This window comes from Triticum aestivum, chromosome 7D, assembly GCF_018294505.1.
Source record: "Triticum aestivum cultivar Chinese Spring chromosome 7D, IWGSC CS RefSeq v2.1, whole genome shotgun sequence".
NCBI classification, from domain to species: domain Eukaryota; kingdom Viridiplantae; phylum Streptophyta; class Magnoliopsida; order Poales; family Poaceae; genus Triticum; species Triticum aestivum.
In genome coordinates, this window is record NC_057814.1 from 201,345,776 (window position 1) to 201,362,110 (window position 16,335).

General features: G+C 46.1%; 1 protein-coding gene across 5 annotated transcripts; it reads left to right on the plus strand.

Moving 5' to 3' along the window:
- Nucleotides 1-3,295: 3,295 nt before the first annotated feature.
- LOC123163820 (uncharacterized) lies at nt 3,296-16,105 on the plus strand. Of its 5 annotated transcripts, none has more exons than XM_044581203.1 (6): nt 3,305-4,620; nt 7,270-7,364; nt 14,219-14,275; nt 14,359-14,423; nt 14,529-14,858; nt 15,495-16,105. In XM_044581203.1, exon 1 carries the CDS (start codon nt 3,377-3,379, stop codon nt 4,598-4,600), a length of 1,224 nt encoding a protein of 407 aa, XP_044437138.1. In that variant the 5' UTR covers nt 3,305-3,376; the 3' UTR covers nt 4,601-4,620; nt 7,270-7,364; nt 14,219-14,275; nt 14,359-14,423; nt 14,529-14,858; nt 15,495-16,105. The 5 variants fall into 5 exon arrangements, with proteins under 5 accessions (XP_044437141.1, XP_044437140.1, XP_044437138.1 ...); XM_044581204.1 differs by having other exon boundaries at nt 14,529-14,823; XM_044581202.1 differs by having other exon boundaries at nt 14,641-14,823.
- Nucleotides 16,106-16,335: the final 230 nt, after the last annotated feature.

The following is a 16,335-nucleotide window of genomic DNA, read 5'->3' on the forward strand; positions in this document are numbered from 1 at the left end:
CGGAGTGACAAATCCTAATATCGAAATACGCCAACCCAACAAGTACCTTTGGAAGCACCTGTAGAGCACCTTTATAATCACCCAGTTACGTTGTGACGTTTGGTAGCACACAAAGTGTTCCTCCGGTAAATGGGAGTTGCATAATCTCATAGCATATGAACATGTATAAGTCATGAAGAAAGCAATAGCAGAATACTAAATGATCGTGTGCTAAGCTAACGGAATGGGTCAAGTCAATCACATCATTCTCCTAATGATATGATCCCGTTAATCAAATGACAACTCATGTCTATGGCTAGGAAACATAACCATCTTTGATCAACGAGCTAGTCAAGTAGAGGCATACTAGTGACACTCTGTTTGTCTATGTATTCACACATGTATCAGGTTTCCGGTTAATACAATTCTAGCATGAATAATAAACATTTATCATGATATAAGGAAATAAATAATAACTTTATTATTGCCTCTAGGGCATATTTCCTTCACTTTTTCCCCCATGCCTTCCTCTAGCTTCTGTCTTCCAACCTCCAAGCTCTAGCGCCCAAAAACTCCGATCTTTCCCACCGCCGCCACCCTCCCCAGCAATGGCCGGGTCCGGTTCTAAGGGCAAGTGGGAGGCCTCCTCTGTCACCGAAAAGGACGTGAAGGATCTCCAGAGCGCGGGCTATCTGTCCGCGAACATCGCACATAGGCTCCCTGACAAAGATCAGGTTATCCCCACTCCGGAGCCTGGTGAGAGGGCCGTGTTCATCCCCTATTTCCTCTGAGGGCTAGGGTTTCCCCTCCACCCCTTCGTTCGAGGTCTTATGTTCTATTACGGGTTAGATTTCCATGATCTAGCCCCAAATTCCTTCCTCACATATCGGCGTTCATTGTCGTGTGTGAAGCTCTTCTCCGCATCCCCCCACACTTCGGCCTATATGGCTCAAGGTTTTCAATCTAAAGCCGAAGGTGGTCAACGGACAACATGCAGACTATGGCGGGGCCATGGTAAGCAAGCTCCCCAATGCCATCTGGCCCAAAGGGGCATTCGTTGAGACTGTCAAGGTGTGGCAGCAGGAGTGGTTCTACATCACCGAACCCTGTGGCGCCAAGTGGGCGGCCACGCCTGACTTCAGATCCGGACCCCCCACGAGACTCACCTCATGGACCGCCAAGGGCCTTGATTAGGGGTCTCAACCGGAGGTGAAGATGCTACAGAAGCGCATCTCCAACGTGTTGGGTGTGAACACCGGTCTCACCAACGTGATTCGGGTGATGCTCTTCCGCCGTATCCTCCCCTGCCAACTCTGGGCCTCCCTCATGTGGGAGTTCAATCCGGAGGAGCCACGGAACTTGAAGCGCTTCTTTGGCACCACGCACGAAGATATATGGAAGCAGCTCTTCAAGGCCCAAAAAAGTTGGCCGATGAAGACCGAAGACATCGGACTCGACATCGAGAACCTAGCCTCAGCGGTAAGCATAACCTTCCCGAATACCTATCCGATCAATACTTTTGATATAATAAAGACTATATTGTCTGTCTTCCGTACAGGGCTGGACGGGAAAGGCAGAGCGGATCAACTGTCCGGCACCGCTGCCCGAGGACCCGGCCACACCCCAGCTAACAGAGATGCTGGTCCCGGCGCCCTATCAGGCGCCGGAGAAGAAGGCAAAGAAGAAGAAAGGCGAGGTGGCCAAGGGCAGCCCCCGCCACAAAGGTCCTTCGGACACAGTGTCCGGAGAGACCAAAGCCCTCTCTTCCCACGAGGGGGACGAGGAAGAAGAGGAGGAGGAAGTGGAAAGCGACTCCCCTCGTAAGGGGAAGAAGAAGAGGGCGGCCTCTAAAGACCCGGAGGGGGAGGCGCCCAAGAGAGGGAAGGTGACCCTCCCAGACAGTTCGGACTCAGAGTCCGAACTAGTTCCCAAGAGACCTCCCAGGGTGAAGCCCCTGGCCGAATCGTAAGTATTCAGAAACTTACTTGTTTATCTTCGGTCTATCTGTTTCCATAGTATAAGTTATTTTGTCATTTGCCTTTCAGCCCTCCCCGCGAGCTCCCGCAAACTCCATTATCAGAGGGGAATTCTCTGCCACCCGAGATGGCGGAGAGTGACACGCCGCCATGAGCCCCCTCGCCAATCACCATGGAGGACACCGAAGCGTCGTCCCGGAGGACCTCTCCCGGCCGAAAGGGGGCGTGCGAAGCTGTCAAGAGGGCGCCCGAGGTCAATACCTCGGTCGCCGAAGACCTAGGGGAGGCAACCACCATGAAAACCGACGGTGGGGAGCCCCAACAATACGGGCCCCAGTCGTACACCATTCTGGAGACCAATGTGGCTCCGGGATCGGATAAGCAGCCCCCTTGAAAGAGGGGGAGGAGCATCAGCTCCATCGACGGCCTCCACTAATCCGGAGGCGCTCAACACTCTGGAGGAAGCACTGCAGCGTGCTTCCATCGTGGCGGAGCACCGCACCCTGATGGGTGTGGTGGTGGAGAAGGTTCAGTCTGCTAAAAGCGGACTGAACGAAGCCTTCACTAACCTACTGACAGGCTTTGAGGTATGCGACATAATGTTCTAAACACTTTTATATATAGAGGAATATACCTGTGTACAATGTGCAGTCGTGCTTTTGCGAGGAGCTAAGCCGGCCGGCGACATCGAAGCTAGCGAGGTGGGTGGCTACGGAAGTGCAGCCGGCAGCGCATTGCTGAACGACAAAGATGGTGACGATGATCGACTCGGAGGACATCTACTCATGACGGTTGTGGCAAATAACCTAGACGACGATGAATGATGAAAAGGAGGAGAACCCTTTTTTATAGGCTCGTACAACGGTGACGATGTGTGTAGATTTTGTGGGAGTCTTCCAGAGACGACGGAATACAGAGAGAGGAAGAAGAAGATAGATACGAACTGCCAACCAAAGCCTCTCCCCCTACAAAACATAAGAACAATCATGGCATGATGCATCATGGTCAAATCACATGCAACAACAACCCACCGTCCGACAATCTACAAAGTTAACCGGCAAACCAAATCACAAGAGAATCACTAAGCACACACAAGAATCGTACACTATCATATCCTAAACTAATGCACGTGTCATTTCCTGACTTTCGATTTTAAGGCTGCAAAAATATCTAAAAAAAAACCCCACAGAAATCAAACGGACTTGGAAATAGGGTTTGTATAAGATACAAGCTCTCAGCCGTGCCATCGAATGGATCTACGGAGTATATTCAAACAAAATGCAAAACATCCTCCTCTTTCCAAAATCTAGTTGGGTTCCCCGGAACATCGCACCACCCGGCAACATACATCGCGCCCAAGCAAACCCCATTCCACGGGCCGGATTCCCCACCACTTACCCACCCCAAACCCTAGGTTTCCCATGGTGCAAGCCGCACCCAGCTCCGCCACCGCCGCCCCCGTCCCCGACGCTGACCCCGCCACCCCGCCGTCCCGTCTCCTCTCGAAACATCGCCCGCGACGCCGTGCAGCGCCCCCCCGCCCGACCTTGCCGCACCCCGCGCCCACGCGCGGCCTGCCCGATCTGAACCGCTGCCACTGCTGCTCCGTTCGCTTCCAGCAGCCGGCGCCGGGCGCCAAGCGACGTCCACTCCGTCCCCTCCGCTCCCTCTGGCGCGTCGTCCTCCTCTGCTCTGAATGTATCTCCCTCCTTCGCTCTGGCGCCGTCTGCTCCTACTGCCTCAACCTCGACAACCTGCCGCACGATGACTCGGTCACCTGCCGCAGCTGCAACTGCTGCGTCCACCACCACTGCATCCCCGCTGAGCACCGTACTGCCCTGATCCAGCCTGTAGATTTGGAGAATTTCGTCTGCATCGATTGCTGCCCCACAGTGAAGGTGGGTAGCAAGAATGAGGGCGCCGAATCCGTTCCTAAGCTGGAGTTGGTCATCAGAGAGCCTAGTCCTGCATTGCGGAGGAAGGGGGGGCCTGTCGCTGCTGCTAAGTTGAATTCGCCGAGGAAGGTTGTGGAGGAGGTGAGGCCAGCTTGGAAGGATGCGATGGCCCTCGTTCCTGTAGGCGAGGGGTCAGAGAGCGAGGGTCCCGGCGATCGGGACCTGCCAGACGAGGCATTGGCGCTGCAGCTTCATTTGGCGATCAACGGGTCACTGAGGATTTCACGTTCTGGCAGTGCATCTGTGTCTGTCTTGGCAGGGCAGTGCAAGAGGCAGGCCAAGAGGCAGAATGGATTGGTTTACGGAAGGAAGGTTAATGAGGATCTGGGACTTTGTGTAACCAATATGATGGATCATCTGGACTATCTTGAGACCGGAGCAGAGATGGGAAGCAACTGGAATGCTAGTCAGGATTTAGGATCTGATCCCACAGTCCCTGTGGTTCTTGCACTGGAGTGTAAAGGTAAACACCCTCAGGAGAGTCCGAGAGGTGAAAGGAAAGGTCTTCCTGAGACTAAACAACATAATAGTTTGGTGGATTGGCATAAGGTGGATCGGTATGAGAAGAAGTATAGCAAGAGGAAGTCAAGTAAGCAGACAGATGCTGAAAGCACTGGAAACAAGACCTTGCCCAATGGAAAGGACATGGATGTTGGTGAAGGTGGTGAGGGCATAACTCCTATGACATAGACTGCTGCTTCTTTTTGGAGGTACGGAGAATTCTTGCACTATTTGTAACTATAGTTATATATTTTCTTTCAGTAACTGTATCCTGTGCTGCTCTCTACATTATTGTTTCAGTTGTAGGCAAACAGCATCTACTACTTTGTTGGTAGCCAAAGCATAAGTTATTTATTTGCTATTGAAAAGGCATGTACGCTTCAAAATGCCGTTGCAAATATGGTGTGGCGATGCTAGCTAAATAAACTAGGAATTCATACTGTTCAGTAGTTGTCTGGTTTGTGTGGCAGGTATATTTGTCCATATCAAGATATGTAAGAAAGCTTAGTATCTAAAAAATGAAGCAGTAAGCAAACCCTCATTTGGGAGGAACTCATAGCTTAGTCAAGTAGAATTTTGTGCTGCCTGATGCTCCATCTAACAGCGATCAGTTAGGACATGCCTGTACACTCAATATGTAAGAAGCTAAGCTCCTTTGTGTCTCTGGCTCCCTAGCTCCCTGTCCATTTATTTTCATAGAGAGGTGATCATTTTTGCATTTGTTGAACCTATTCTTCTTCAGCTGTTTTGGAAAGCAAGCCCATTTGAAAATGATTTACCACTTAGTGTAACTGATGAGTAGAGTGTTTTGGTTACTGCATGGGAATAGTGGCATTGCTTTTGTTGTATGTACCTGTATTCCCATTTTGTTGGTCACTTACCTCAGGTGTTGGGATTTTAGTGTGTTTCATGAGTGCATCGGTAGTTCGAATGCGGTAGAATTGCCATCAAGAAGGCCAAGGTCATGGTCGTATCACAGGAGGAGATTGTTGGAAGGTTCTTGCATCAGTAGATAAATGGATGTGCGAGAGTCTTGTGGGAAATATTATTATAAAAGGATGTCTAAGATCAAAAGGCGCTGGTTCCATAGGAGTTCATGTTGTGTTAGGGAAAGTCAAGGATAAGCATGCACTGCTTAAGGATGTCATCTATCTATGTTTGAGCTAGGCAAGAAGAATCGATCTATTCTCTCCCAATTATTCGCTCATCTAGCCTAGGCCTGTATAATCCCCTGTAACCATGCTATCTAGTACCTTAAGCAATGTACTCCATCCGTTTCTAAATATAAGCCTTTTTAGATATTTCAATATGGACTACGTACGGATGTATATAGACATATTTTAGAGTGTAGATTCACCCATTTTGCTCTGTATGTAGTCCATATTGAAATTTTTAAAAGGGCTTATATTTAGGAACGGAGGGAGTAATACAAAACATGTTTCACAACATCCAGTCGAATATGTGCTACATAATTGGATCGACTGTGGTAGAGTGAAATAATCAAATAAAAAGATCATTATCACAAGAAAATGATGATTATGTCACACAACCTGGATTTCTATTACCACTAGTAAGTTGCCGGTGCCATGCAAATGTAATTGACATTAAATTTTATGTTTGACTCGAGTAAAGTCTTTTAAGTATGTTTAGTCGAGTTATATGTTGAATTAATTCACTTTGGGATCGAAGGCTTATAGCATAGGTGCGACTCATATTATGTGCAGTGCAATTTAGGACAATAGACTGGCCTGACGTTTGTATGAGAGGAGTGTTGACTCTCTCGAATTTGAGTTTGGGAGAGTGTGCAGTGCAACAGTTGCAATTTACCCAAACCACATTCGATCTTGATAAGCTGAAATCCAACGACTCCATCTTCTTCGATTTCCAACTTCCTTGATTTTGGTGGCTACCACAGTTGCAAGTCCGGTAGCGCGGCCTTGAGACAATGGTGAGGAACAATAGAAAGGAGAAGGAAAATAAAAATAAAATCAGAAGTCAAATCCATTTGACAACTACTATATACTTCTACTCGAGTCTAGTATTTGTTTATTTTGTTAGCTTTAGCTGCTGTTTTCTAGAGTCTTCTAGCTATGAGTAGAAGTTCAGGTGTGAAGGTTTCCCAATGCCTATTAATAGAGGTCCTCACCTCTAGTTTGTAAGCATACTATGTATCCCACTACCTATAACAGAACTCCTATAATAGAACTTAGTGTTCTGATCTAAGATCTTGGACAAGATCTTGTGCTCTAGGAGGTTTAGATTGAACTCCTGCTGCCATATTGGCCTATATTCGTTTCCCAACATGTTGAACTAGTTCCTTCAACACTAGCGATGTACACTTTGTAGCAGCAAGGTGTAGTTGTTCCTCCACAACCTTGTGCTGTGTCAGATAAGGCCATCCATCTACCTCCCCCCCATCCCCCCTCCATACAGACACCCCCACCCTAACCTTAATTGGAACCTCCATAACCTGCAATTCCTCTGCTCCACCGTTGTTGCCGCGTCTTCTCTGCCCATTCACTGCTTTATAAGTAGGATTATTAGGAAGGGCTGAACGGACGACCAGACCACCAACTCCAAAACTTTACAAGTAGGAATGATTTATTAAGTTCTTCTGTTAATATGTTGATTAACCCTGTAAGTATTGTGTTCAGCAAGATAATCAAGTATTCAACTATATTGCTCACAGTATTATCAGGCATTTTAGTGTTTGAACAGTTACATGCATTGCTAGAAATTACTTTTGACATTGCTGTTAAACCTTCGTAAGGTGATAGGAACCTCTGCAGCTCTGCTATGTTATTTTTTTACCCTTTGCTGTTGCAGCCACGCCAATGAAACTTCTTGTGATGTAACAGGTAATTCGTGATAACAGTAGTTTGCATCCAGCAATACAGGATTGAAGCTAGCAACATGTTGGTGGCTTTGATAGCAGCTACAATCAAAGTTATAGGTACGTTCGGACAAATGAGATGCTTCATGAAGGAATCAGTAGTAGCAGTACTTCATACCAGCTACATGCCATCAACAACCAATAACATGTTAAAATTGTACTAGCTGGTTTTTACTGCTTACATGGTTCAGCAACATTAATTGTTGAAGGCAGTGGTGAGGCATGTGTGGATTTTTTGGGTTGAGATGAACTTTTTGTGGCTGCAAATTAGCAAATACAAGCGAAGTTATAGGATGTTTTGACAAATGAGATGCTTCATGAAGGAGTCAACAGTAGCAGTACTTCATGCCAGCTACATGCAATCAACAACCAATAACATATTAAATTTTAGTCGCTTGTTTTCTTACAAGTGATTACATGGTTGAACAACATTAAATGTTGAAGATACCAGCGAGGCATTCATGGAACTGTGGGTTGACATGATTTTTAAGTATTGGTGTTCTGCTTGTACTGCTTGTAGATGGTGCTAAAATTATGTGACATTGTATGTTTAGTGAATGGTAGTTTTTAATTTCATGTCAGACTTATACTAGATTCCAGGAAGTTTTTTTTTGAATTCTGAAACTTCAGTACCTGAAAGGTAGATTACCATAAGTTGTGATGACTTGAATAAGATGTCAACTGCCGATCATCAACAAGAAATGAGATGTAGAAACACTAATTTAGATGATTATGGTAGATTTAGGGAAGCTGACCCTTTGGTGCACTCCCATTTTAATCGGGAAGTCATCAGTGCCCCCATCACTTGTTCGAACATTTGTCACAACATTATCGTACATGTCCTTGATGAGGGTAATGTACTTTGTTGAGACTTCGTGTTTCTCCACCCAACACATGACATTCCGCGGTATCTTATCATAAGCCTTCTCCAAGTCAATGAACACCATAGCAGGTCCTTCTTTTGCTCCTTGTATCTCCCCATAAGTTGTCGTACCAAGAAAATGGCTTCAATGGAAGACCTCCCAGACATAAAGCCAAACTGATTTTTGGTCATGCTTGTCATTCTTCTTAACTGGTGCTGAATGAGTCTCTCCCATAGCTTCATTGTATGGCTCATCATCTTAATTCCACGGTAATTAGTACAACATTTTGCATCCCCCTTGTTCTTGAAGATTGGTACTCCTTCCCATTATGTAGGGTGTATAAGCTTTTGGCACGGAAATTGGCGCAAGGCTGGTAAAAAAATATTGAACCATGGTTACAGAAAGTTTTCTCCATTATATCCTTTAACAAACATGGTTGGCTGATCCACGATTAGCAATGGTTAGCTTACGCTAATTGTACATGAGAGAACATCGAGAGTTGAGTGTTAAAATGCCTTAGATTTTGGGATTTTCTAAAAGGCTTAGTCGCCTAATATTTTGGGAAGGAGGGAGTACTAATATACTCCACCTCCATTCTTCTGGCATCTTGTTTGCTTGGAAAGTGAGGTTGAAAAGCTTATTTAGCCATGCTATCGCTGTCTTCGAGGCCTCTCCACACCTCAATGGGGATGCAATCAAGGCCCATCGCCTTGCCTCCTCCCTGACCTCAGACTCCTGGATTTGCCACACAGAACGCCTGTTGGTATCATCAAGGGAGTCGGCCAGTTCAATGGTAGAGCTCTCATTCTCTCCATTGAACAACTTGTCGAAGTACTCACGTCATCTATCTATGCTTAATCTCCTCGTCCTTCACTAGGAGCTGATCTGATCTGTCTTTGTGCATTTGACTTTGGTCGACATCCCCCGTCTTCCTCTCTCGGATCTTTGGTCATCTTATAGATTTTCCTTTCGCCTTACTTCGTGTCTAAGCTCTGGTAGAGGTCCTCATACACCCGACACCTTGCCTCACTCACAACTTGCTTTGCGTCCTTTGCCACCTTGTACTTTTCTATGTTGTCTGCACTCCTATCCCGGTGTAAGCATCTGAAACAATCTTTCTTCTCCTTAATAGCCTTCTGGACATCATCGTTCCGCCACGAGGTATCTTTAGCTGTGCTTCTACCTCCCTTCGTAACTCCAAACTCCTCTGAAGCCACCTTAAGAATGCAAGTTGCCATCTTCATCCACCTATTGTCTGTATCACCTCCTTCCTCCCAAGGACCCTCCTTAATGACCCTCTCCTTGAAAACCCGAGCTGTCTCCTTGAGTTTCCACCACTTAGTTCTAGCGACTTTGGCGCACTTATCCCGCTGGACACGAATACGAAAGCGGAATTCAGCCACCACAAGCTTATGTTGAGGGACAACACTCTCCAGGTCACGTTACAATCTAGGCAAGCACGCCTGTCTTCTCTTCTCAAGAGGACGAAATCAATCTGGCTAGAGTGTTAACCACTACTAAAAATCACTAGATGCGTTTCTCTCTTTTTAAAGTGGGTGTTGGCTACGATCATGTCGTAGGCTAGAGCGAAGCTTTAAGACATCTCCTTGATTCCTGATGCCATAGCCAAAGCCCCCATGCACCGCTTCAAAACCTGTGTTAGATGTACCCACATGGGCATTGAGGTACACTTCTAACAATGTCCTCTAGGCCTTCCCATAACCCCCTATTGGTGTTCTCATTGTGCCTATTTGCGGGGCATATATGCCGATAACATTGAGAACCAAGTCCCCAACTACCAGCTTAGGATAATCTGGGCCCCACATCTCTTGATGTCTACCATTCCATACTTGAGGCTCTTGTTGATCAAGATTCCTACTCCATTTCTGTTTGCAGTTGTCCCCGTGTACCACAGCTTGAAGCCGGTATTCTCAATGTCCTTCTCCTTCTGTCCCCTACATTGGTTTCTTGGACGCAAAGGGTATCAACATCTCTCCTCATCGTTGTATCAACTAGCTCCTTGTTAGGGACCCTATGTTCTAGCTACCTAAGCAGATCCTACTAGGCTCGGCTAGCTTCCTCACCCTTTGCACCCGTCGTGTCAAATGCGAAGACCCTTGCTCATTTTTATTACATCTGGGTGTCGATGTAGCGTGCCACTAAGGATGCGACTACTTGATCCTGGCTAACTTGTCACTGTATCCAGATCAAGATACGACGCGCCACCAAGGGGGTGACGGCCCGACCCTTGCACATTTGACAATACACCTGGGTTATGATATGGCGCGTCGCTAAGAGGGTTATGCCCAACGATATTCTTTTGGGTTTCATCTCCATAAGAGTGGCTGAGTTTGATGTTGCTCACCAAGCCTAACACAACCCTCCTCCTTTACCCGGGCTCGGAACCAGCTACGTTGAGGCAACATAGGCGGAGTTGGGCGAAGCCGTGGAGTAGCAATAATGTAATACCCTGCTCATTTGTGTGAGGCCCATGTGCAGTTCCGTGATGGGATTAGTCTCGTATGGGAAGTTTACACCTGTTCCAAACACAGCACCTGCAGGTTAACCTTTTGACACGAAGCAAGGACTAAAGTGTGAGAGGGGTGCCATGTACACGTGGGCCCACTCTGCAGGTGGGCAGTGCATTAAGTGGATTTGGGCCAAAGCGTTACTGGTGTCATGAGAGCGAACCCTCACTGCATGGGTTGCATGTGCATTTGGACCCATGGAGGGCACATGGCACGTGATGTGTACCATAGGTGACCATGGACGTCTGCTGATTAGCAATGTGCTACCAAGGGCATCAGCCCTGGGTGGGGGTTGCTGAGTCGGCTCTGACCCTAATACACCATTAAGGGAAGAAGAATGACATTCTCCAGTTGCCCTCCTCCTGAACCGCCTCTCCCGCCTCCGCCTTCCCTCTCCCATTGCCACCGCCAAATGCCAGAATGAGGCTGGCCTCCATCCAGCACTGAGACGTGCATAATAAAGTCCTTTATGTAGCCTTTTGAAACCTCGTCGAGGTCAGGACTGATGGCAGGCGACATGATAAGAGCACAAGCCAGTTGCATTAGCGCTAGCCTGGCAATGTCTGCCATTTGTAGGAGACGAGATCGTATGACAGTCCCTGCGTTTACATCTGCCACATGTGTGGTGGCACTCTCCCTTCCTGGTTGATGCTGTTCTTGGTGACTGTTGCCGGTAGTCGTCGAACCAGATGGTTTGCTGCTCTCCTTTGATCTTTCACTTCCAAAAGAGCAAGCTTCCTTACACATAGCTTTGATGACGTGATTGAAGCCTCCTTGGTGGTGAAGCTCATTATCTGCGTTTTTCGGTTGGCACTCCCGATGAGCATGCATTGCAGGATGCTCATGCTAACACCACGTGGACCATTTCCTTGGTGCCTGCCCACATCCCCTTAGTTTAGCAGTCATCAGCAAACTTTCTTGCATCTTAGGGCACCCTTGCTGGATGGTTCAAGGCTGTTGTGAGCAGCACCACCCATGGTAGAGGGTTGCCATATCTATCTTTCCACTCTGTCGGTTGCGATGACGATGTTCTTTTAGCTGTGCTGCAAATGGACAAGTTAAGATCATAGCGCATGTCTGCATCTGATGTCCAGACCTTTCTGTTGCCGATGCAGTGTACCGACACTCCTTGTGGCGGTGGTCATCCTGTCTTCATCTGGACATGACAGAGAGTGTGTGTTCAATGCTGGTTTAGCGAGTGTTATTGCATCGTTTTTGGTAGTAAAAAGTCGCATCCTCAGCAGGATGGGTCATGTGATCTTCATCTTCTCCTTCTGGTTACTCATCTCCTGAGCTTCAGCGTCACTTATTCATACGTTTTGTCACTCCCTTTGGTCCCCACTAAGACTGAAGCAATGGTATTCGATGATACGATGGTATGTGCTAGGATTTTAGAGAGAGGGACTAAGGGACAGCTCTCCCCCTGCGAGGCAAGGTTGAGGAAGAATCTCAACTATTTTCCTGCTTAATTCTGAACTGTAGTAGATACTCACTAGTCCTTTTATATATAGGATGATTCTTGACTTGATCGATGACTTGCTAAGGCATCTCCAACGCTATCCCCTAAAACGGCCACGGTATTTGTCATATGGGGCCGTCCATCCAAGCCTGTCCTCTAAATGCCCGCGCTTGCTTTTTTATCCATAACACTCAAAATAATAATAGAAAATAGCACAATTCATCCATAAATAGCTTGCAAATATTCCTAGCACAACAATAGTTCAAATGTAAATATTACATCCAAGATAACCGGATGTTCAACAAGTTCTTCGAATTCATCTATTCCAAATTCAATGATACTCGAGTCAGGATCGACACAAGTCCTCCCTCGCGGTGTTGCCCTTGAGCTTCATCCAACAATGTATGAAACGTAAATTGCCTCCCCTCGGTCCTGTGGTACATCACGTCAGCGTGTCCGGGCTATACAGCTTGATGATTATCAAGTTGAAACATTGAGTGAATCAATGAATTGACCAACATATAGAGCAACAAGAAGCAAAACTTATGATCTCCATGGTTGACGAGCGCGATGGCCACATTGTCTTCACTCGTGCAACCGCACCACAAAACTTCATGACGGCGTTGGAGATGGTGTACTACCGATGGGCTAGCAACTTCACATTGAGATCATGGATCACGTGTGCGTTGTAGGGCGTGAGGTGCTTTTGCTCAAGAAACGAAGCACACATGTTTTGCCAAAACAGGGAGCCCCCTTGCCTCATGCCTACAAAGTCCGCAGATACGATCTTCCACGCATCGCACAACAACTCATCCTCCATCACTGAGTACCCTGCCATCATGCTTACAATAGAAAACGATGAGAAGTTCAACAAAAAAGCCCTATGGCATTTGACGGAACACCTAGTGGGCATGGTGTCCGCCATGGACGGCGGCGGTAGGGAGGCGGAGGGTACCTGGCTACGGACTGATCCTGGGTGGACGGCGGCGTAGTCCAAGGCGGACAAGCGCGTGGGTGGGGGCTGCATACGTCCGAGGATGCCTGGGCGGCGGCCGGAGAGGTACAACGGCGGAGGAGGGTGCGGATGCAAAGCAAGGGGGAAGCAGGGGCGGAGTGAAAAAAAGGACCGTGAGGGGATTTGAGTGGACCGGGGGTGTCGAAGTCCTACGTGGCGGGCGGTCCAGACTCCCCCCCCTCCCCCACTCCCCGCGGTAAGAAAAACCGTTTTGCGGAATTCGGACAACCATACTGGTCTACGGACCGATGGGGTACCGCGGTGGATGGCAAATTGCGTCTGGACGGTTGCAGGCGTTTTGAGGGTCTGTGTTGGAGATGCCCCAAGTTGTATCTGAACTCAAAACTGTTGATCCTAATCTTCACTAATCCTAATCTCCAGTGTTGCAATGCCGACTATCCTATTCTAAAGAAATATATAATGTCTATCGGATCAAGTAATGCCATATGTGCGTTGACCAAAAACAGTGGTAGAGAGTAGAGACAGTGTGCTTTGCTTTTGAATGCCCATAGTTGTGTGATAACTAATAAAAATGGTGATGCGCACAATATACTTGTTTCTCATGAATTTATCAGCTGAACTTATTGGGTGCATGAATTTATATATTAGGGATCCCGTTAGTTAGGAAAGTAGCATTAAATAAGATTGTATCTTTTAAATTGCATGTAGTATATGGGCAATGCATGCATCCATCTGTAATACTCCCTCCGTTTCTAAATAAAAGTCCTTTTAGAGATTCCAGTATGGACTACATATGGATGTATATAGACATACATTAGAGTGTAGATTCACTCATTTTGCTCTGTATGTAGTCCATATTGGAATCTCTAAAAAGACTTATATTTAGGAACGGAGGGAGTAATATTTAATCTTTACTTATTATATATTGTAAGTGGAATTGATGCCTGCGGTGTTATACTTATATCATCTCTCCACCTCTGCGATTTTGAGCACTGGCACGTGGCCCTGGTGGGTGCTAAGTCCTTGAACGAACAAATTGATGATGAACCCTAAATTCACCCGCCACTTTCCCTTCCTCCTATTCTCAGCTCGTCGCCATGTCTTCTTCCTGCAACTCAGCTTGTCACCGCCATTTCCAATCCTAGGTATCTCCTCCTATGCCATATTAGTATGGTCGCTACCTCCATTATTAGCCCAGCTTGTTTGATTATGTATGGTTCTTGTGCAGATTGGCAAATAGTCGTGGTCAAGGAAAGGGCTGCCACCACAGCCAGGCGTTTCACAAATCCAAAGGTGCATCTACACCCAAACTATGTCATTTGTGCGTCAGTTGATTGTTTTTTCTCGACTCTCAAACTTGGCTGTTTTTACAATGTCATATGCATGATTCAACACAAGATTTACCTGCCCAGCCTTGTTTGGATACATATACCGGTTGCAAAGTTTTATTACCAAATAAATTCCACATAGAAAAGGTGTAAAGAGGCAGCCTTATATACACGCTTTGCAGGCAGCACACGGTGAGAAGATGACCTGGTATCATCAAAGGTGTGAGGACGTTGACGGGGTTTGGACTTGCAGAGGATGGCATTACAGTGGATGCAGATAAGATGATAAAAGGGCAAGCACAAAGCAATCAGTGCCATCAGGAATTGCTAGCCGTTGCCTCATTTGCTGTGACTGCAGTCTGTAGGTCTGGCCTATAATTTTTCTTGTCTGCAATTTTAGGTATTTTGGCTATCCTGTTCTACTGCTTGGTCATAAGGAGTTTCATTATTTTATATAGCAGTAAAAATTATGTTGATCTTGTTTTTCCTCCGTAGATATCAATTTTAACACTGCATACATGCTACCATCATGTTTGCGGACTGATACTGAGTATTTCTGTTGACTGAAGTTTTCATATACATTTTCTGTCACTAATGACTATAGTTCGCCTTTATGCATATACACGTTTTAGGACCTGGTTGCCTTGTACTCCCTCCATCTGTCTTAGATTTGTCTAGATACGGATGTCTCTAGACACGTTTTAGTGTTAGATACCACCGTACCTAGATAAATACTGTATGAGACAGATTTGTCTAGATACAGATGTATCTAGACACGTTTTAGTGTTAGATATATCCGTATCTAGATAAATACTCCCTCCGTCCGGAAATACTTGTCGGAGAAATGGATGTATCTAGACGCATTTTAGTTCTAGATACATCCAGTTTTACCCATTTCTTCGACAAGTATTTCCGGACGGAGGGAGTACTGTATAAGACAAGCTTTTCGGGATGGAGGTAATAAATGTTATGAATATATTTATTTATGCTACTGGCTAAGTATGGTTGTCTGAAAAAGTGAATTGTCTTTCTGCAGGAACCTCCTACTCATCTGGATAAGAGGGCCATCAAAATCACGATATACATATCTGTGTGGTGAATTTGAAATTGTGTGTCTTACCAGCAGCACCGCCTGGACCTTTTATATCCGTCCAGGTTCAGAACTGGACATGAGGTTCATCCAAACGTTTGAGAACTGCAGGAGGTTAATTAAAATGGTTTTTGCAAAAAAGTTAACTGGTGGCGAGCATAATAAAAAATGCTGAAATGCAAAGTCTTGTTTGGCACATAAGACGGCTATCCAGATTCCAGAGGCAATATTACTGCATGATGATTTGATTTGTTTCCCAATCTTCAGACATTGAGTTAGTGCAAACATATCGGAAATTACACTAATCTCATTTTGTGATTCTGATACCGGACGAGGAACTCAGTTTGGACTAATCTCACTTATTTCCGCATTGATGGATTTTCAGTTTTCCAATAATGTGAGCAAATCAGGATAGGCTAGTTCACTTCAGAATGCTGGGAAATATTAGCAACCTGCTATTACCATCTACAGTAATAGGCTAATTATGGGTCACTTGCTGTAAGCATGTGTAATTGGTGCCTGAACTCCTTTGAAGTGCTTCTAGCTTGTTCCTTTAATTCTTCTTTTTTTGCAGGAAACTTTCGATCTACGAGTATTTATCTTTAATCATGAGTAAACATTAGAAATAATAAAAAATACATCTAGCTTCGTAGACCGCCTAGGGCCCGTTTGGTTGCACGCATTGATTTTGGCGTGTTTGCATACACTTCTCAATCGGGCCTGGCTGAGCAAAAACAACCTATAAACCACCGTTTGCACATAGGTTAGTTGCATGAGGGAACTAATT